Source organism: Somniosus microcephalus, chromosome 7 (assembly GCF_052327205.1).
Source record: "Somniosus microcephalus isolate GS21.2 chromosome 7, FLI_Smic_1.0, whole genome shotgun sequence".
NCBI classification, from domain to species: Eukaryota; Metazoa; Chordata; class Chondrichthyes; order Squaliformes; family Somniosidae; genus Somniosus; species Somniosus microcephalus.
This window is the reverse complement of record NC_140993.1, coordinates 151,282,622-151,305,279: the sequence shown is the minus strand read 5'-3', so window position 1 is coordinate 151,305,279 and position 22,658 is coordinate 151,282,622. Positions and strand designations below refer to the sequence as shown.

Below are 22,658 nucleotides of genomic sequence, written 5' to 3'. Positions count from 1 at the left end.
AAATTCTCACAAATATGCCCTGATTTCAGAAATCTGAATGACAACCAAAAACTCCCATTCCTACTGGGAGAGGAGAGAAGCTGTATAACACTGGCGGCACACTATGTTACAGCTTGCCACGAACAGAGGGACAACCAGTAAACTAAGAAAAGAATATATATAAACAATGCGAATGTATATTTATACACTCAGGGATATACCTGTTTATACGCTGTATGAATAGAACTGCGTTTATGTGCTAAACCATAAATGTATTTTGATGCTTTGGCAACATAAGATGTAACTTATCATGCCAATAAAGCGATTTGAATTGAATTGAATTGAGTAATGGGCTCCAACTATGGTGAAGGCCCCCTAGCTCCGGCTGCCCGGTTACTCCACTCGCTTCCTCTAGAGGGCGCCGTCACTCCTCGAGATTAATCGTTAACGGCCCCAAAGGCCTCACAATAAGACTTTTCCATTATATTCCGTTGTGTTAAATTAAATAAACACAAATAAAAGAGAACACAATACTTTGAGAATCTATTGTTAATGGGAATTATAATTTACCTCGAATGATATGGTCAGTGTTTGTTTATATCTTGTGTGTGAATGATTCTGCTTCCCCCGGCCGCCCCCGCGCGGTGGAGTGGGCGGTTCCAGTCCGCTGTCCTCGGGGTGTTTTTGACGGCTGGGCCGTGCTCGCATTGTTTTATTTTAATATTAATACTGGTGAGGAGGTGGGAAGAAGACGGCGTGGTGTGGGGGTGAAGGTGATAATTGGGAGAAGATGGCTGGTGCGAGTAGTAACGTCGCCCAGAAGACCTGGGAGCTGGCGAACAACATGCAGGAAGTTCAGAGCATCGATGAAATTTACAAATACGACAAGAAGCAGCAGCAAGAGATCCTCGCGGCCAAACCCTGGACTAAAGAGTAAGTGGGAAAGTTTGAATTGTCGCCGTCACTCCTGGTAGGATTAATATTTCAAGAGGAGCCGTTATCGAGACCTTTAGTAGGCCAGACCTTTGTTACATGATTATTAAAGACTTGCATACGGGGGTACGGTGGCATAGTGGTTATGTTACTGGACCAGTAATCCAGAGGCCTGGACTAATGATCTGGAGGCGTGAGTGCAAATCTCACCACGGCAGCTGGGGAATTTATATTCAGTTAATTAAATAAATTTGGAATATGGTCAGTAATCATAGGAATTTACAGCACAGAAGGAGGCCATTCGACCCAATGTGTCTGTGCTGGCCGAAAAAAGAACTAATCCCCACTTTCCAGCTCTTGGTCCGTAGCCCTGTAGCTTACGGCACTTCAGGTGCATCTCCATGTACTTTTTAAACATGATGAGGGTTTCTGCCTCTACCACCCTTTCAGGCAGTGAGTTCCAGACCCCTGCCACCCTCTGCGTGAAAAAAGTTGTTCTCAACTCAAGAACAGCAACTTGTATTTATATAGCGCCTTTAACATAGTAAAACGTCCCAAGGCGCTTCACAGGAGTATTATAAGACAACAAATTTGACACTGAGCCACATAAGGAGAAATTAGGGCAGGTGACCAAAAGCTTGGTCAAAGAGGTAGATTTTAAGGAGTGTCTTAAAAGAGGAAAGAGAGGTAGTGAGGCGGAGAGGTTTAGGCAGGGAATTCCAGAGCTTAGGGCCTAGGCAACAAGGAATAGCCACCAATGGTTGAGCGATTATAATCGGGGATGCTCGAGGGCAGAATTAGAGGAGCTCCCTTCTAATCCTTCTACCAATTACTTTAAATCTATGCCCCCTGGTTATTGACCTCTCTGCTAGGGTGAATAGGTCCTTCCTATCCACTCTGTCTAGGCCCCTCATAATTTTATACACCTCAATCAAGTCTTCCAAAGAAAACAACCCTAGCCTATCCAATCTTCCCTCATAGCTAAAATTCTCCAGCCCAGGCAACATCCTTGTAAATCTCTGTACCCTCTCTAGTGCAATCACATGTTCCCTGTAATATGGTGACCAGAACTGTATGCAGTACTCTAGCTGTGGCCTAACTAGTGTTTTATACAGTTAAAGCATAACTTCCCTGCTCTTATATCCCTCGGCTAATAAAGGAAAGTATTGCGTATGCCACCTTAATTACCTTATCTACCTGTCCTGCTACCTACAGGGATCTATGGATATGCACTCCAAGGTCCCTCTGTTCCTCTATATTTCTCGGTATCCTACCATTTATTGTGCATTCTCTTGCCTTGTTAGTCCTCCCCAAATGCATTTACCTCACACTTCTCTGGATTGAATTCCATTTGCTGCTTTTCTGCCCACCTGACCAGTCCATTGATATCTTCCTTCAGTCCACAGCTTTCTTCCTCACTATCAACCACATGGCCAATTTTTATATCATCTGCAAACTCCTTTAATCATGTCCCCTACATTGAAGTCTAAAGCATTGATGTATGCCACAAAAAGCAAGGGACCTATTACTGAGCCCTATTAGTCAGACACGACCTTCCCTTTACAAATCCATACTGACTCTCCTTGATTTATCCGCGCCTTTCTAAATGACGATTAATACTGTCCCTCAGAATTTTTTCCAACAATTTGCCCACCACTGAGGTTCGGCTGACTGGCCTGTAATTATTCGGTCTATATCTTTCTCCCTTTTTAAGCAACGGTACAATGTTAGCAGTCCTCTGGCACCACACCTGTAGCCAGAGAGGATTGAAAAATGATGGTCAGAGCCTCTGCTGTTTCCTCCCTTCTCTTAACAGCCTGGGATACATTTCATCCGGGCCTGGGGATTTATCTACTTTCAAAGAAGCTAAACTATCTCCCACTATGTTTATCTCATCTAATATTTCACACTCCTCCTACTTAACTACAATGTCTGCACCATCTCTCACTTTGTGAAGACAGGCACAAAGTATTCGTTAAGAACCATGCCCGCATCTTCTGCCTCCACACACAACGCTTCCTTTTTGGTCTCTAATAGGCCCCACTCTTTCTTTAGTTATCCTCTTGCTCTTTATGTATTTATAAAACATCTTTGGGTTTTCGTTGATTTTTACTTGCCAATGTATTTTCATGCCCTCTTTGCTTTCCCAATTTCCTTTTTTAATTTCACCCCTACACTTTCTATACTCCTCTAGGCTTTTTTGCCTTATCCTACCCTGTATGCCCCTTGACATCCAGGGGGCTCTAGATTTGGGAGTCCCACCCTTTTCCTTTGTGCAAACGTATTTGCACTGAACCCTCACTCTCTCCTCCTTGAATGCCTCCCACTGCTCTGACACTGATTTACCTTCAACTACCTGTTTCCAGTCCACTTTTGCGAAATCACATCTTGGCTTATTAAAATTGGCCTTTCCCCAATCGAGAACTTTTACTCCTGATCTCTTTGTCCTTTTCCATAACTACACTCAATCTAACTGATTTATGATCGCTACCACCAAAATGCTCTCCCACTTTTGCCCCTTCCACCTGCCCAGCTTCATTCCCTTAAAAAGTCCAGAATCGCCCCCTCTCTTGGGCTTGCTACGTACTGGCTAAAAAAGTTCTCCTGAATGCAGTTTAAGAATTCTGCACCCTCCATACCTTTTACACTGGTTCTATCCCAGTTAATGTTAGGTTTGTTGAAATCCCCTACTATTACTGCCCTATTGTTTTTGCACTTCTCAGAAATTTGTGCACATATTTGCTCTTCTATCTCCCTCTAACTATTTGGGGGTCTATTGTACACTCCAGTGTAATTGTCCCTTTTTTGTTCTTCACTTCAACCCATATGGCCTCATTTGTTGATCCTTCTAAGATATCATCCCTCCTCACAGCTGTAATTGTTTCTTTAACCAATATTGCGACCCCACCTCCTTTTTTTTATCCCCCTCTCTATCTCATCTGAAAACCCTGTACCCAGGAATGTTGAGCTGCCATTCCTGCCCTTCTTTCAGCCATGTTTCAGTAATAGCTATGATCTCATACTTCCACATGTCTATCTGTGCCCTCAGCTCATCTGTCTTATTCACTAGACTCCTTGCATTGAAGTACATACGGTTAAGCACTGCCAAACCCCTTTGTTGTCTATTTTCTAGCCTTTGTTTCCTCTGCCTTCTAAACTCACTTACTAATTTACTTCCTTCCATTTCCAGCTTTGCTTCTCTTCCTTCTGAATCTATGCTCCGGTTCCCATCCCCCCTGCCAAGCTAATTTAAACCCTCCCTAACAGCACTAGCAAACCCCACCCTCCCTAACAGCACTAGCAAACCCCACCCTCCCTAACAGCACTAGCAAACCCCACCCTCCCTAACAGCACTAGCAAACCCCACCCTCCCTAACAGCACTAGCAAACCCCGCCCAACGAGAATATTGGTTCTGGTCCTGTTGAGGTGTAACCCATCTGGCTTATACAGCTCCCCCAGAACCGGTCCCAATGCCTTAGGAATCTAAAGCCCTCCCTCTTGCACCATCTCTCCAGCCACTCATTCATCTGCTCTATCCTCCTATTTCTGTACTCACTAGCGTGTGGCACCAGGAGGAATCTGGAGATTACTACCTTTTGAAGTCCTGCTTATTAATCTCTTTCCTAGCCCCCTAATGGTGACCATGAAACTACTGGATTCTTGTAAAGACCCATCTGGTTCACGAGGGAAGTGCTTTAGGGAAGGAAATCTGCTGTCCTTGTCTGGTCTGGCCTATGTGACTCCAGATCCACAGCAATGTGGTTGACTCTTAATTTAGCAAGTCACTCAATTATACCAAACCACTACAAAGAAGTATACCAAGAATAAAACCGGACGGACCATCTGGCGTCGACCTAGGCACTAAACATGACAAAGGCAAACCCTGCAAAGTCCTCCTCACTATCATCTGGGGACTTGTGCCAAAATTCAGAGCTGTCCCGCAGACTAGTCAAGCAACAACCTGACATAGTCATACTCTCAGAATCATACCTTTCAGCCAATGGCCCAGACTCCTCCATCACCATCCCTGGGTATGTCCTGTCCCACCGACAGAATAGACCCACCAGAGATGATGGCACAGTGGTATACAGTCAGGAGGGAGTGGCCCTGTCCTACCTATGTTGTTGGTTCCTACATGGACCACAATAACTGGATCCTCCTACCTCCTTCTCCAAGTTCTTCTCCAGCTGTGAAGAGATGTCCTTAACCCTGGGACCGGCAGGGACTCCCAGTCGTGGCTGCAGAGAACAGTATCCCCCTGACCTCTACTATCCCCTACCACTACCACATTCCTCCTTGCTCCCCTGACTTGAGTGGCCTCCTGTACCACGGCGCTGAGGACCATTTGTTCTCCTGCACACCAGTAGCATGTAATGTTCCTCCTAATTTTACATTTGGGTGTGCGGTCCCTTTAACGGGGTGCGCGACCATTCAAATTTTTGCGCATGTGTGAAATTTCACATTGGAAAAGCCGGTCCTGCGCAGCTTGGAGGGAACGTTGGTAGCAAGTACCTTGTACCTGTTGGACAATGGCAAAGGCTGAGGCTCCTCCACCACTGCCTCTGCGGTCCCCTTACCTGCCTGAGTTGCAGTCACATCTTCCTGCCTCTGACCACTAACCAAATCTAAACCACTACCTATCCTGCCTCCTGCGTCAAAATGTCCAGGTGTCCCTTCCACCACCACCCCACCACCCCCCCCCCCCCCAACCACCACATGCATGGCAATATCTGCACCTCAGACTCCAGCTCAGTAACTCTGAGCCGAAGTTCCTCGAGTTGCTGACATTTACTACAATGTGGTTGCCCGAGATCAAGCTGCTCTCCACAAATTCCCACATGCAGCAGATGCGACACACCTCCTGCATGGCCAGCTCGGTCTAACCTTGTTTTATATGTTTAATCAATTAAAGTTTTATGTCATTAATTCACTTGGATTATTTTTAGTTTTTTTAAACTAATTTAACTAGTTTAAATAATCAGGTTTACTAAAGTGTTAGCTATAGGTTCCTAGTTTTAATTACTTATTGCCTCAAACTTATACAAACCACAAGTTTTAAAAGGCAAAAAGGAGCACCTCCTGCCCTCCTCTGCACCAAATTCCCACTCTCTCCAATTTCTCAACTTCCCACTCTGTTTACGATGCACTCAGTTAATGTTGCCATTTGTGGTTACACTCTGTGCCTATTTGAAACTTTTCCACAATATGTGAATGAACGTAGAAGGTAGAAGCCTAACAAGAAAATAGGTTTGCCTTTTAGTAACTTACTGATGGTTAAGCGTGAAAATTTACATATATTTGTATGGGAAAGATCTATAGTAGGTGTGTCCAAGGCCCGACAATCTGGCACACACAAATCAGTCCTCTTTGTACTTCTTCTTTAGCTTGTTTTTGAATGTTGCAGTTTAGAAAGGACAGTTCTTAGCATTTTTGCCTCCTTGGACAAATCCTAAATCAGTACACCAACATTTGCGTTAGTATCAGCAACTTTAGATATATGCAGAATAAGTTAGTGTTATATGTGGCTCCATGATGTGTACCTAAGTGTCCCACAAAGACAAGAAGCTTGGACACACTTAATCCAGATACAAAGCAGATAGTGTTTTCTTACCGTTTATTTGAAGACAACTGAATTCGCAAATTGCAACAGTGACCCAGTACAATAGTATTCCTTTTTCACAAACTTTGGCTGTCTATTTTCCACAGTAAGACATAGGCTGCAAATTTAATTCTGGAGGCGGGATGGGGGTGGGTCAGCTGGATTCTTTAAAGGGACCATGCACAATTTTATTTTGACAGTTGCTCTGTCAATGTTTGACAGCATTGAGGTGCTGCAAACACTGACGATCACTGCACAAATGTGAACACTTGCACCCAGGTTTTCCAATGACTCCCTCCATATGCTTATGAAGGGAGTCACAGCACGCAGGGAGGTTCTCTTCCCTTCCAAGGGCTGAAGAGATCTCCCAGGACACCAACTTACCTTGCACCTCCGCCCAACTCTCTCTCTACTTTATCACTACCCATCTCACTAGCCACCCTTCACACTCGCCCTCATCCTACTGCAAGTATACCAACTAACAACACACAAGGGTAGACACTTCTGCGGTTTAGCTTTCTGTTGCACATCGTTTCCCAGCCAAGGAAATTACACTGTTCTAGCCATGTGGACTAATTTTAGTAGAAAATGTCTTGCATGCACTCAATACAGGTAAATGTGCTTAACGTGTATATTTACACAACAAATATTAACCACCATTCAGTAACCAAGTAAGTAAATCACTCAACAATCATAGAAGACTTGCATACGCTGCTTTTCGTCTTGACAGTTTACTAATAAAAGTACAGAGGTTAAAGTACACATATAAACGCTGTATGAATTTGAGCATTGAAATCATGTGCCTGATTGCATTTCTGATTTTATAAATTTAAAAAAATTAAAAGGAAAGAACTTGCATTCATTTGGTGTCTGTCATTACCTCAGGACATCCCAACATACTTTACCACCAATGAAGTACTTTTGAAGTGTCGTTACTGTTGTAATGCAGGAAATGCGGCAGCCAATTTGTGCATATCAAGGTCACACAAACAGCAATGTGATAAATGACCAGATAATGGGCCGGATATTCTGATTCCTACGGGTGGGTACGCACTGTGTAGGGACATCGGAAATGCCGGTTTCAGGCATGCACTGTGCATGCGCTGGAAAGCTCTTGACAGATCCTCCGGCTGCCCAGGAGAAGATCCTCTGCGGGGGGAGAGTTCTGCTTTTTGGAGAATCTCTGCCCACAGAAAACCCTTACAATTCTTGCGCCTAGTAAAAGCAGGCGTAAGACTTGCTTTTACCAGGCTAAGAGTTTGAAAAAAGTAAAAAAAAAAAAAAAAAAAATTCCACTGATTTATCCTTTAAATATACTTTTTTTTTAAAAAGGTAAGTTTATTTTTAGCCCCGTAAAAAAACTTTAATTTTTTTCAAAAATTTAAAGTTTTGTTTAAAATAGTTAATTTATGGGACTTTCAAGTTATTTTAAAAATGTGATTTTTTTTTTTTTAAATTTATTTAATTTTACTGTTTTGGGAGTGAACTCCATTCATATATTTGACAGGCCTTCCTGTCAAATGTATGAAGGGCGATTCCCTTCTTTGATTGATTGGCTCCCCATGGCCCACGTGATCCCAGGGACGCTGCGAACTACCTGCGCCTCTAGGATACGTGCACCGACAGTTTGGAGAGGCCCAGCGTTGGAATTGTGCGCGTCCCGGGAGCCCTCGGGTGAGGGCGCAGATTTTTCCAGATCGCAGGCTTGCGATCAGAATATCTGGGCCAGTCTGTTTTCATGTTGGTTGAGGGATAAATATTAGGAGAATTTCCATGCTCTTCAAATACATCCACTTGAGAGGGCAGACGGGCCTCAGTTTAACGTCTCATCTGAAAGACCGTGTCTCCAACAACGTGGCACTCCCTTAGTGCTGCACTGAAGTGTCCGCCTGGATTATGTGCTCAAGTATTTGGAGTGGGACTTGAACCCACAACCTTCTGACTGAGTTGGCAAAAGTGCTACTGCTGAGCCACGGCTGACGCATCTGGATTCCTAATTAGCCACTATTGGCTAACATATTGGATAACACTGTTGTAGGCGCACGCCCCCATATAGACTTGAGCACAGAATCTCAGCTGATACTACGGTGCAGCAGGGAGTGATGCATTTTTAGAGTTGGTATCTTTCGGATGAGAAGTTAACTGCTACCCTATCTGTTGCTTAGGTGGATGTAAAAGATCTCAAAGAACTATGAAGGAAGAGCAGTGAGTTCTCCTAATTTGTGGTTCACATTCTTCCCTCAACCAGCACCACAAAAACTGACTTGGTCATTTGCTGTTTGTGGGATCTTGCTGTGTGCAAATTGGTTGCCATGTTTACCTACATAATGAGTGGATGCAGTTTGTCATTTCCGCTCTGGTGTTTAACTTTTATTTTGGCATTGATCTTTATAAATTTAATACACTGAGTAATATTGATAACCATTGTATATATTTGTGTGATCAAGATTTAGTGGTTATTTTCTATTCGTAGACATTTGCGTTTTTGTAACTAGTACTAAGCACTATTTTGTAAGATTTTAGTAAGAAATGTAGTCGTGTATCTTTGTCAGCAAAATGAAACACTGCCTTCTAATTGTTGTAATTGTATTTCTTACAGTCATCATTACTTCAAGTATTGTAAAATCTCAGCTCTTGCCCTTTTGAAGATGGTGATGCATGCCAGGTCAGGTGGAAACCTGGAAGTGATGGGCTTAATGCTAGGTAAAGTGGATGGAGAAACAATGATCATAATGGACAGTTTTGCTCTCCCAGTGGAAGGGACAGAGACCAGAGTCAATGCTCAAGCTGCTGCTTATGAATACATGGCTGCTTACATAGAGAATGCTAAACAGGTATGGTTAATATAATTTTACAGATTTTTCCACTTTCTGAAATTTATGCAGTTTAATAAAAAGTACTGGTACTCAAATGTTAAATTTCTGATTTGTAAATGCAGTTTAAAGCTTTGAATAGTATACAAGTTTTATTTCCAGGTCTTTGTAAACTACTTTTTATAACACAAATATCTATCTGTCTTAGTATAAATCTTACACCTGTCTGCGCAACTTTCTATTGTCACATCTTTGTCACAATATTTATCTCAACTTTTTCCCATTCTAAATTCTTCTGTCCACATTTCCTTTGTCTACATTTATAATGGGATTTCCCCCTTATTCATTCAAAGGATGTGGGTGTCGCTGGCAAGGCCAGCATTTATTGCCCTTGAGAAAGTGGTGGTGAGCTGCCTTCCTGCAGTCCATGTGGTGAAAGTACGCCCATAGTGCAGCTAGGGAGGGAGTTGCAGGATTTTGACCCAGCGACTATGAAGGAACGGTGATATACTTCCAAGTCAGGATGGTGTGTGACTTGGAGGTGGTGGTGGTCCCATGCTCCTGCTGCCCTTGTCCTCCTAGATGGTAGAGGTCACGGGTTTGGGAGGTGCTGTCGAAGAAGCCTTGGCGAGTTGTTCCATTGCATCTTGTAGATGGTACACACTGCAGCCACAATGTGCCGGTGGTGGAGGGAGTGAATATTTAAGGTGGTGGATGGGGTGCCAATCAAGCGGGCTGCTTTGTCCTGGATGGTGTCGAGCTTCTTGCGTTGTTGGAGCTGCACTCATCCAGGCAAGTGGAGAATATTCCATCACACTCCTGACTTGTGCCTTGTAGATGGTGGAAAGGCTTTGGAGAGTCAGGAGGTGAGTCACTCGTCGCTCCCTTTCCACCATCTACAAGGCACAAGTCAGGAGTGTGATGGAATACTCTCCACTTGCCTGGATGAGTGCAGCTCCAACAACGCAAGAAGCTCGACACCATCCAGGACAAAGCAGCTCGCTTGATTGGCACCCCATCCGCCACCTTAAATATTCACTCCCTCCACCACTGGCGCATCGTGGCTGCAGTGTGTACCATCTACAAGATGCACTGCAGCAACTCGCCAAGGCTTCTTCGACAACACCTCCCAAACCCGTGACCTCTCCCACCTAGAAGGACAAGGGCAGCAGGCTCATGGGAACACCACCACCTCCAAGTCACACACCATCCTGACTTGGAAACCCTTCAGTTTCAACCTGAAACGTTGACTCTATTTCTCTCTCCACGGATGTTGCCTGGCCTGCTGAGTTTTTCCAGCATTTTCTGTTGTTGTTTTGGATTTCCAGCATCCGCAGTATTTTGCTATCAGAATAGATAGCAACCTGGCTACAAAACAGAAAACGGAGTAGAGGTTAAGGGCAGCTACTCAGACTGGCAAAGGGTGGGAAGTGGTGTTCTACAGGGATTGGTGCTGGGACCACTGTTGTTCACAATTTACATCAATGATTTGGACTCTGGAATTGGAATTACAATTTCTAAATTTGCAGACAACACTAAATTGGGGGTGTAGTTAAAAGAAAGGACGATTATGACAAAATACACAGTTCTGATCACCATATTCTAAAAAGGATATAGAGGCACTGGAAAAGGTGCAAAAAAGATTTATAAGGATGAAAAAAGAAAAGGCTGAGGGATGTGATAGAGGTCTTTAAAATGATGAAGGGTTCGATAGGGTAGACATAGAGAAGTTGTTTCCATGTGTAGGGGATTCAAAAACTAGGGTCACAAATATAAGGTAGTCACTAATAAATCCAATAGGGAATTCAGGAGAGACTTCTTTACCCAAAGTGGTAAGAGTGTGGAACGTGCTGCCACAAGGAGCAGTTGAGGCAAATCGCGTAGATGCATTTCAGGGGAAGCTAGATAATCGCTTGAGGGAGAAATGAATAGACAGTTATGCTCATAGGGTTAGATGGGGATGTGAGGAGACTCGTGTGGAGCATAAATGCCGGCTTAGACCAGTTGAGCTGAATGGCCTGTTTCTGTGCTGTAGACTTGATCTATAAATGCCATCTATCCCTGGGAATTTTTGATTTGACCCCTTTAACCATTCTCTGACTTAATTCTCCGTTATATTGAAATCATTAATTTTGCTTAGGTTTTCTCTGTTTTAGGAGGGGATGTTGCTTATATCTTCCTGAGTGAATAGTTGGAGGAAGTAATCATTCAGAATATTTACTGTATTGTGTTCATTCTCCGTTTCAAGCCTGTTTCCATCCTTTATGGTACTTGCCTCTTCTATGACTGTCCTTATTATTATCGTACATTCCCCACACTTCTAGTGGGTGGATTGGTGATAATGCAGTTTACACGCTATACGAAGTGAAGGTAAAACTAAAAAGGTAAGTAACAAACATTTTTTTTTAAATTGAAAATCTCAATTAGCACCTGCCTGTCCTAATTGTATGCAGTTGCATCCAGAATCTCATCACTAAGGTAATCCCATTTTAACAAGGTATGAACAGCTGATTGAAACTGCTTGAGGACCCAACTTTACCTAATATCAGGATAACCTTTTAAATTGGGAAGTACAGGGTAAGTACTTATTGAACTGCCCAAAATAGTCAGTGTGCTTAATGCATTATAAGCGGCGCCTTTGTAATTACACCTGTGATAATGTCATGGTTAGCACCATTTGCCCGATATAGGCGGCTGCTTGTGCTAAACATGGAAGATGTAAATGGTGGGGACTGTACTGAAAAATGTTTCTACTGTTACAGCTATACTTTTTCTGATTACCCTTTTAACTTGATTCTGCATATTTGTCCCAAATGAGTCCTTCCTCCTTTCTCCTTGCAGGATTTGTAGAGGGAATTTTGCATCTTTATTTCACTTTTAAGTTGTTCCTTAATCCAATTAGGGCCACACTTGTTTAGTCTAAGCTTGCTGATTCTAGGTATGTATTTATCTTGCATTATTCCTGTAAAGGCATTCCACTTGTCTTCTGCTGAAGAGTTGTTAAACATCCTCCGCTTCATTCATTTGCTGTAGTTCCTTCATTTCATTGAATTTGACCCTTTTAAGCCCTGGTCTTTGATATATCTTAATCTCAGATCATTATTCTGTGGTTGCTGTCTCCCACGAGTGCTACAACTTCCATTTCCTGTATGTAGTCAGAGTCACATACTAGTCAAGATGAGCACTCTCTCTTGTGTCTTTCTTGAGACACGGGGTCATGAAGCAGTCATGCATTGCATTTACCAACTTTGATTTTTAAACATTTATTTTGCGATTTCCTAGTTTAAATATGATTGGTTGAAGTCTCTCATTTAAAATAACTTTCCTACTCCTTTGTTCCTGTTTCAACTAAATGGAAATGTATTTTACATGATGGCTCCAGAAATGTATCGATGGTCAGCAGAGGCAGAAGGAAAAGTAAATTGAGTAAATAGACAGAAAATAGTTATATCTAATAGAAAAATACAGGTGAGAAAGTAGGTAAGGAAGAAAATACAGGTAATATTGATTTATAAAATTACAAATCTTATGTACGCGTGCACTTCCTGTCCAGCATTATGATTTTTGGTCATGCTTTTATGCCAACATTAACACTGTCCATGTAAGTAAACATTTAGAATGGAAATCCTGAAGTTGCCTGTCACAATGTAGTTGCAGCCTCTGGCCAGTAGATGTGGTGCTGTAGAGTAAGTTTCTGAAGTCTCACAACTCTGTTGCCATCTTTAATAACGTGTTTTTTTTAAATACATCAATCAACTAACAATGGGCAATGCCATAGGCAATTTATTAGTAAGTAATGGCCTGGCTTTTGCGGTAAAAATAACAGTGAGGCTAGCAGCGTGCTCCACTATTAAAGTGTAAATCGGACAGTAACTTCCAGCGACCGCACATGCGCAGTTAAACGTGGCAATCGGGAAGATGCTGTCCGAGGTGCCCTGCTCCTCCAGAAGTTTCACTATACCGGTTTCTTGTCCAGAGACTGGGCATTCAAATACATGAAACGCATGAAGTTGCGGTACTTACCCACTGAACACGCCAAAAAAAATGGGGCTGTCCATTCAAGTGTAAGTGGAGTTTTAGTGGCGTGATAAGTTTTAATTACTGCCAAACAAGCTCTCTGGTAATGAAAATTTACTTTTACAAGTATGGAGTCTTATTCTTTCAGATTTTAATTATTATTGGTGATTTTTTAAAAATATATTTTTCTTTGTCTCTCTCATCTCTCTTTCTATTAATCTCTTATCTCTTTCTTTCTGTTAATCTCATCTTTCCCTCCTTATTTTGCTTTCTGTACATGATTTGGCATTGAATTAAATATTCTAACTTGCACTTCCTGGTTCAATCTCTTCCTGACTCAGTAAGAATTCTTCAATCTGATTGGTTAAGGAGATACAGTTGATTGCCCTGTTCACACAGGTCCTAAATCCCCTGTAGAGGGCGCTGTCCTAAAATGGATTTCTAATCCCACAACTCCCAGTGCAAAAGCCCATAGAAAATCTGGCAAGTGTAATGAATGGCTGGCGCCGTTCATTTGCTGCTGATAGTAACATCCGGGCCATGATCTTTATAATCAAATGTAATGTCTCTATAGTGAACATTTAGTCTGTCACTTTCTCATTGATTTTTCTCTGATTTTCTCCTAATTGGTTATTTTCTGCTTTACTTATGCACCAACCATATTATGCAAAACCTTTCTCAATTTCAATTTTCTACCCAGCGTAAATCGTTTTGGGGGGTGAAAATGATCCAATGCTTGTGGAAATCCCTTTAATCAAGGTTAAAATTAGGCAGAATGGTTATCTAGGTATAGAATCGGAGAAATGAGAGAGGTATACGCGACAGTCCAGATTCTCTCACTTCTCCCCAGCCCTTCTAACACGTGATGGTGATATTCCTAAGTACTGAGGTGCTGGTCATACATATGATGTAAGAATAGATATTCATCCATCAGTTAGACATGATCAGATTTGGATTTTAATAGCTAGATCAGTTTTTACTTCAATATAGGTTTTATTTTGTCTCAAGCCAGAAACAAAAAATGCTATAGTAAGCCAGCAGGTGGTGCTGTTTAGTTCTGCTAATAGCTGATGTGCTAAAGTGACTTTGTTTTAAGGCATGTTTTGTCAACTTGTGAAGTCTCATTGGGACCAACTTTTAAAATAAATTACAAAGAATTATGACTAATAACACTTAGTTTTTCCTTGTCTATTTTTTTAATCAATGTGTGCTGTTATATCATTTAGGGTTAATAACAACTGAAAATGCTGGAAAAACTCAGCAGGCCAGGCAACATCCGTGGAGAGAGAAATAGAGTCAACATTTCGGGTTGAAACCCTTCTTCAGAACTGAGAGAAAAGGCAGGAAATGAAACAAAAGGCAGTTTGGGGGCTGGGAAATGGGGGAGGGGATGAAAGCAGAGACATTAAGAGATATTCAAGGTGAGACGAGATAGTAATAGGACAGGTAAAGAAACAGACAATGGCTCTAAATGAAGTGTGAAATGTGCTGGCAGAGTGAAAGACAGCTGCCGTGTGGGAGAGAAAAAAAAAGAAAAGTCACAAACCAAAAGTGTGGATAAAAAATATAATAAGGGCCGAGGTTATGATCTGAAATTGTTGAACTCGATATTGAGTCCGGAAGGCTGTAAAGTGCCTAATCGGAAGATGAGGCGCGGTTCCTCGAGTTTACAGTGAGCTTCTGTGGAACAGTGCAAGAGGCCGCAGACGGTGAGGTCTGAGTGGGAATGGAATGGTGAATTGAAATGACAGGCGACCGGAAGCTCGGGGTCACCCTTACAGACTGAACAGAGGTGTTCCGCAAAGCGGTCACCCAATCTGCGTTTGGTCTCCTCAATGTAGAGGAGACCACATCGTGAGCAGCGAATACAGTATACTAGATTGCAAGAAGTACAAGTAAATCGGTGTTTCACCTGGAAGGGGTGTTTGGGGCCCTGGACAGTGGGCAAGGGGGGAGGTATATGGGCAGGTGTTGCATCTCCTGCACTTGCACGGGAAGGTGCCGGGCGAAGGGGAGGGGGTGCTGGGGGTGATAGAGGAGTGGACTAGGGTGTCGCAGAGGGAGCAGTCCCTACGGAATGCTGAAAGGGGAGGGGAATATGCGTTTGGTGGTGGGATCACGTTGGAGGTGGCGGAAATGGCGGAGGATGATCCGTTGAATGTGGAGGCTGGTGGGGTGAAAGGTGAGGACAAGGGGAACCCTATCGTGGTTCCGGGAGGGAGGGGCAGGGGTGAGGGCTGAAGTCCGGGAGATAGAACGGACCCGGTCGAGGACCGTGTCAACCACGGTAGAGGGGAATCCTCGGTTGTGGAAAAAGGAAGCACTGGTGTGGAAGGTGGCATCGTCGGAGCAGATGTCTTCCTTTTTCCTCAACCGAGGATTCCCCTCTACCGTGGTTAACACGGCCCTCAACCGGGTCCATTCTATCTCCCGCACTTCAGCCCTCACCCCTGCCCTTCCCTCCCGGAACCACGATAGGGTTCCCCTTGTCCTCACCTTGCACCCCACCAGCCTCCACAGTCAACGGATCAGCCTCCGCCATTTCCGCCACCTCCAACGTGATCCCACCACCAAACGCATCTTCCCCTCCCCTCCCCTTTCAACATTCCGTAGGGACCGCTCCCTCTGAGACACCCTAGTTCACTCCTCTATCACCCCCAGCACCCCTTCCCCTTCGCCCGGCACCTTCCTGTGCAAGGGCAGGAGATGCAACACCTGCCCATATACCTCCCCCCTTCCCACTGTTCAGGGCCCCAAACACCCCTTCCAAGTGAAACAGCGATTTACTTGTACTTCTTGCAATCTAGTATACTGTATTCACTGCTCACGATGCGGTCTCCTCTACATTGGGGAGACCAAACGCAGATTGGGTGACCGCTTTGCGGGACACCTCCGTTCAGTCCGTAAGGGTGACCCCGAGCTTCCGGTCGCCTGTCATTTCAATTCACCGCTCCATTCCCACTCAGACCTCACCGTCCTCGGCCTCTTGTATTGTTCCACGGAAGCTCATCGTAAACTCGAGGAACAGCACCTCCTCTTCCGATTAGGCACTTTGCAGTCTTCTGAACTCAATATCTAGTTCAACAACTTCAGATCATAACCTTGGCCCCCATTATATTTTTATATTTTTTTTTATCCACACTTTTTTGGTTTGTGACTTTTCCTCTTTCTCTCTTCCACATGACAGCTGTCTCTCACTCTGCCAGCGCATTTCACACTTCATCTAGAGCCATTGTCTGTTTCTTTACCTGTCCTATTACTATCTCGTCTCACCTTGAATATCTCTTAATGTCTCTTCTTTCATCCCCTCCCCCATTTCCCAGCCCCCAAACTGCCTTTTGTTTCATTTCCTGCCTCTTTTCTCAGTTCTGTGGAAGGGTTTTGACCCGAAACGTTGACTCTATTTTTCTCTTCACGGATGTTGCCTGGCCTGAGTTTTTCCAGTATTTTCTGTTGTTATTTCGGATTTCCAGCATCCGCAGTATTTTGCTATCATTTAGGGTTACTGGTTTGAAGCAATTGCTGAACCTGACTATCGGGAAGTTGAGCGAACCCAAGTAGAGAAACGGTCAGAAATCCAAGAATAATTTGGCATCCACTGTACATGTTAATTAAGCTCGATCACTCAATTAGACTCGATACCTGCTTCAAGCCTGCTGTCAACAGCATTTACTGTTTAAAATATTGAAAAAGACAGAAATGGATCGAACAGAAGCATTTTATGTCACATTAGAGCTTAGTTTGATATTTAAGAAGTTAGTCAGCATCTGTGGAGAGAATTGATGAGTTCACATTTCAGCTGTACACCATCAGTTCGAATGAAGGTCTACACCTGAAATGTTAACGCATCTTTTCTCACCGCTGATGCCGACTGACCTGAAGTGTTTCCAGCATTTTCTGTTTTTGTTCCAAATTTCCGGCATCTGCAGTTTTTGGGTTTTGAATGATAGCTAGCTTCTCTACAAGTCCTCACAGCAGTTTTGCTTACACTGTCATGAGGCATATTTGATTTAAAACAAAACCTATGGTGGGGTTTTTTTGTGGTTGAAGAATGCAATTTAAACTTATTTCTCTTTTCATATGTCTGTATCTAACTTTATTTTCCAATTACCCTAGGTTGGACGTCTTGAAAATGCAATTGGCTGGTATCACAGTCATCCAGGTTATGGATGCTGGCTTTCAGGAATAGATGTTAGTACTCAGATGCTGAATCAACAGTTCCAGGAACCATTTGTAGCAGTTGTGGTATGTACCCCATTATATTTGTATCTGATCTGACATATATTAATTAATATATTAAAAATATTACATCTGTATGCACTTCCTGTTAACTTTTCCCATTATAAATTCCTGTGAGCATTTAAAATGGAAACTACCAATGTGAAGCATGTCCTCGAAGATGTTGCAGTTTCCATTATAAATATTCACACAGGATTTGTTTTTAAAGGATCAAAATGTATGATTTCAAAGTGAGGACGGAATTATACATCACACTCACTCTGTCTCCAGGTTGAATCAGCTTTAATGATCTATAGTTCACATTCATCAGTTACAAAACTGTAACTAGATTTTTGCATGTTCAGTTTAACTTATTAGCTTTGCATTATCCAAAATGTTATTTGTCTTTAACTATTTAAAATTGTAAAATTTTCAGCACAGATGGAGGTTGTTTAGCCCATTGCGCCTGCTCTCAGAGCTATCTACTTGGTCCTATCCCCTGTCCTTTCCTCATCCCCTTTAAATTTTCCTTTTTCAAATTTTTTTTTCCTCCCTACTCTATCCCTCCTGAATATTTTGTAACCAGGAATATTTAGTTCTCAGCCGCTGCTCTAACCTAAACCATGCCTCTGTTAACTATACTGCACCAAAGCAATTTATGCCTCTGGCTAACCAATTTTATTCATAATACTTTGCTAGTAGTCTCACTCATTTTAATTCCTTCTTCCTCTGCTGTTTTTCTTTTTCCTTATCCTGTTTACTTTCTTTCTGCTTCTTCATTGTTTTCCCCCTTCCTCTACCATATTACTGTAGTTTTAAATAAGTTGAACCTTTCTCCACAACACTATTTACTCTGGCAGTGAAGACACTGGTTCCACCCTTTGCTCAGGTGAGGCTTATCCATCCAGGACAGTTCTGCCCCAGATCTAATCCCAATGACTCAGGAATCTCAAACTCTCCCTCCTGCACTTTCATTCTAACTATGCATTTAGCTATCTTCTTTCACTGTTCCTATATTGACCAGCACATGGCACTAGGAATAATCCTGAGATTGCTACCCTTGATGTTTGGCTCATTAATCTACCTCTTAATTGCTGAAACTCCCTTTACAAAACCCCAATTCTATTTCTTCTTGTCATTGATTCCAACATGAACCACAGCTTATGGCTTTCCAATTCCTTCTCCAAAATCTTTTGCACCACTCTGTATATTCCTTACCCTGGCATCTGCGTGGGAGGCAACATATCATTTGGTGCCTGCAGTTGGAACTGTTTTATTGCCTTGGCAATGGAATCTCCAATTACTACTGAGTTTCTGCATTTCACTTCCACCTTCTTTGGCAAATTTGTTAAATGCGTGTCCTTTAAATCTTCAAATCAAAAGAGGAAATGGGAAGTAAAGTAGAAAAATATTGAATAGTTGAAACTCGCCCGTGTTGCTCAATTTTTTAAAAAAAATATATGCTTTTAAGTTACTTAAATTCCCAAACTACACAAGCATTCTCGTTTTCAGATAAAGACAGGAATTTCAGTATATCCTGCTGTAATTTTTCTGAAAATCTACTTTTGCTGGGTTTTCACAACACATAATTTGTCATGTTATGATCTTTATAAATCCTTGTATCTTTTTATATAGTATGTCATATTACCAAATTAGTTTTCAGTGTACTACTTTTGAACTCTCTTCAATTCAGTCTTTCAGAATTAGCATAACTGCATTTATTTCAATTGTCAAAAAGTAGCTTCATTTAATGAGTATGCTGATGGAGTAAATTGAAAGGTTTACAATGTAGTGTACCAAAACTATCTTCACACATGAACTATTTATATGTTAACATTTCAGTTGCCTTTTTTTTTTAAAAAGGTAATTGCTGTTGATTTTTAGTGCCATATTAAGAATTTAGAAACAGTTGTTGATCAAAGCTTAATTTTTCAGATTGACCCTACAAGAACTATATCTGCTGGGAAAGTAAACCTTGGGGCTTTCAGAACATATCCAAAGGTAAATTTTACTTCATCTCTTTTTTTTCTGCTAATTTTCCTTCCTTGCTTCCTTTCCTGAAGGCATAGGCTCCAACCAGTACCTTATGCATAAGAATTAGGAGCTGGAGTAGGCCATACAGCCCCTCGAGTCTGCTCTGCCATTCAATAAAATCATGGCTGATCTTTGACCTCAACTCCACTTTCTTACTCGATCCCCATATCCCTTGATTCCCCTAGAGTCCAAAAATCTATCTACCTCAGCCTTGAATATACTCAGCATCCACAGCCCTTTGGGGTAGAGAATTCCAAAGATTCACAACCCTCTAAGTGAAGAAATTCCTCCTCATCTCAGTCTTAAATGGCTGACCCCTTATTCTGCGACTGTGACCCCTGGTTCTAGACTCCCCAACCAAGGGAAATATCCTCCCTGCATCTACCCTGTCGAGCCCTGTAAGAATTTTGTATGTTTCAATGAGATCACACCTCATTCTTCTAAACCCTAGAGAATGTAGGCCTAGTCTACTCAATCTCTCCTCATAGGACAATCCCCCCATCCCAGGAACCAGTCTGGTGAACCTTCGTTGCACTCCCTCTATGGCAAGTATATCCTTCCTTTGGTAAGGAGACCAAAACTGTGCACAATACTCCAGGTGTGGTCTCACCAGGGCCCTATATAATTGCAGCAAGACATCTTTACTCTTATACTCAAATCCTCTTGTAATAAAGGCCAACATACCATTTGCTTTCTTAATTGCTTGCTGTACCTGCATGTTAACCTTCAGTGATTCGTGTACAAGGACCCCCAGGTCCCTCTGAACACCGACATTTCCCAATCTCTCACCATTTAAAAAATACCCTGCTTTTCTATTTTTCCTACCAAAGTGGATAACTTCACATTTCTCCACATTATATTCCATTTGCCATGTTCTTGCCCACTCACTTAACCTGTCTATATCCCCTTGAAGCCTCCTTGCATCCTCCTCACAACTTCCATTCCCACCCAGCTTTGTATCAACAGCAAACTTGCATATATTACATTTGGTCCCCTCATCCAAATCATTGATGTAGATTGTGAATAGCTGAGGTACGCCACTAGTTACAGCCTGCCAACCTGAAAATGACCCGTTCATTCCAACTCTCTCTTTTCTGTCTGTTAACCAATTCTCAATCCATTATAGTATTTTACCCCCAATCCCGTGAGCCCTAATTTTGCTCAATAACCTCTTGTGTGGCACCTTATCGAACGCCTTCTGAAAATCCAAATACACTACATCCACTGGTTCCCCCTTATCTATTCCGCTAGTTAGAACCTCAAAAAAAAAAAAAAAAAAAAAAAAAAAATTCCCAACAGATTTGTCAAATATTATTTCCTTTTCATAAATCCGTGTTGACTCTGCCCAATCCTATTATTATTTTCTAAGTGCCCTGTTACCACGTCCTTAATAATAGATTCTAGCATTTTCCCTACTACTGATGTCAGGCTATAACTGGTCTGTAGTTCCCCGTTTTCTCGCTCCCTCCGTTCTCAAATAGTGGGGTCACATTTGCTACCTTCCAATCCGCAGGAACCGTTTCGGAATCTATGGAATTTTGGAAAATGACAACCAATGCATCCACTATCTCTGTAGCCACCTCTTTCAAAATCCTAGGATGTAGGCCATCCGGTCCAGGGGATTTATTGGTTTTCAGTCTCATTAATTTCTCCAGTACTATTTGTTTTTACTAATACTAATTTCTTTCAGTTCCTCATTCTCGCTGGAGCCTTGGTTCTCCACTATTTCCAGGAAGTTTTGTGTCTTCTGCGAAGACAGACACAAAGTGTTTGTTTAATTTATCTGCCATTTCCTTATTCCCCATTATAATTTCTCCTGTCTCAGCCTGTAAGGGACCCACATTTACTTTCGCGAATCTTTCTTTTTACATACCTATAGAAGCTTTTACAGTCTATTTTTATGTCTCTTGCTAGTTTTACTCTCATTCTATTTTCCCTTTCTTTATCGATTATTTGGCCCTCCTTTGCTGAATTCTAAACTCCTCCCAATCCTCAGGCTTACTACTCTGTTTGGCAACATTATAAGCCTCTTTGATCTAATACTATCTTTATCTTCTCTTGTTAGCCACGGTTGGGCCACTTTTCCTATGGGGGTTTTTGTGCCTTAAAGGAATGTATATTTGTTGTAAATTATGTATTAATTCTTTAAATGCTAGCCATTGCTTGTCTACCGTCGTACCTTTTTAATGTAGTTTCCCAATCTAGCTTGACCAACTCGCCCCTCATACCTATGTAGTTTGCTTTGTTCAGATTTAAGACCCCAGTTTCGGATTTAACTAAATCACTTTCAAACTCAATATAAAATTCTGTCATATTATGGTCACTCTTCCCTAAAAGCCCCTTTACTACAAGGTTATTAATGAACCTTTTCTCATTGCACAATACTAGATCTACTAAAATAGCCTGTTCCCTAGTTGGTTCCTTATGTGGCACCTTATCGAATGCCTTTTGGAAATCCAAATATACTACATTCACTGGTTCCCCTTTATCTACCCTGCTATCTACATCCTCAAAAAACTCTAAAGTTTGTCAAACACGATTTCCCTTTCATAAAATCGTGTTGACTCTGGCTAATCATATTCTGATTTTGTAAGTAACCTGTTAGGGAAATTCTAATAATGGATTCCAGCATTTTCCTGACGACTGATGTCAGGCTAACAGGTCTGTAGTTCCTTGTTTTCTGTTTTCCCTCCTTTTGGATAGCAGAGTTACATTTGCTACCTTCCAATCTGTTGGGACTGTTCCAGAATCTTGGAAATTTTGGAAGATCACAAACTCTGCAGCCACTTCTTTTAGAACCCTAGGATGTAGGCCATCAGTTCCAGGGAATTTGTTGGCTTTTAGTCCCATTAGTTTCTCAAGTACTTTTTCTCTACTGAGATTAATTACTTTAAGTTCATTAATTACTTTTAAGTTCCTCACTCTCAATAGCCCCTTGGTTCCCCACTCTTTGTTATGCTTTTTGTGTCTTCTATTGTGAAAACAGATACAAAACATTTGCCTAAAGTCTCTGCCATTTCCTTGTTCCCCAATATAATTTCTCCTGTCTCAGTCTTTAAGGGAC

General features: G+C 42.1%; 1 protein-coding gene across 1 annotated transcript in view; it reads left to right on the top strand.

Annotated features, from left to right (window-relative positions):
- Nucleotides 1-616: 616 nt before the first annotated feature.
- cops5 (COP9 signalosome subunit 5) overlaps nucleotides 617-22,658 on the top strand; it is a 64,458-nt gene continuing 42,416 nt past the window's right edge. The window contains exons 1-4 of the mRNA XM_085993100.1: nucleotides 617-912; nucleotides 9,112-9,346; nucleotides 17,459-17,587; nucleotides 19,496-19,561. Coding sequence (XP_085849226.1) covers nucleotides 770-912; nucleotides 9,112-9,346; nucleotides 17,459-17,587; nucleotides 19,496-19,561 — 573 coding nt within the window. The 5' untranslated portion in view covers nucleotides 617-769. The remainder of the gene's footprint in view (nucleotides 913-9,111; nucleotides 9,347-17,458; nucleotides 17,588-19,495; nucleotides 19,562-22,658) is intronic.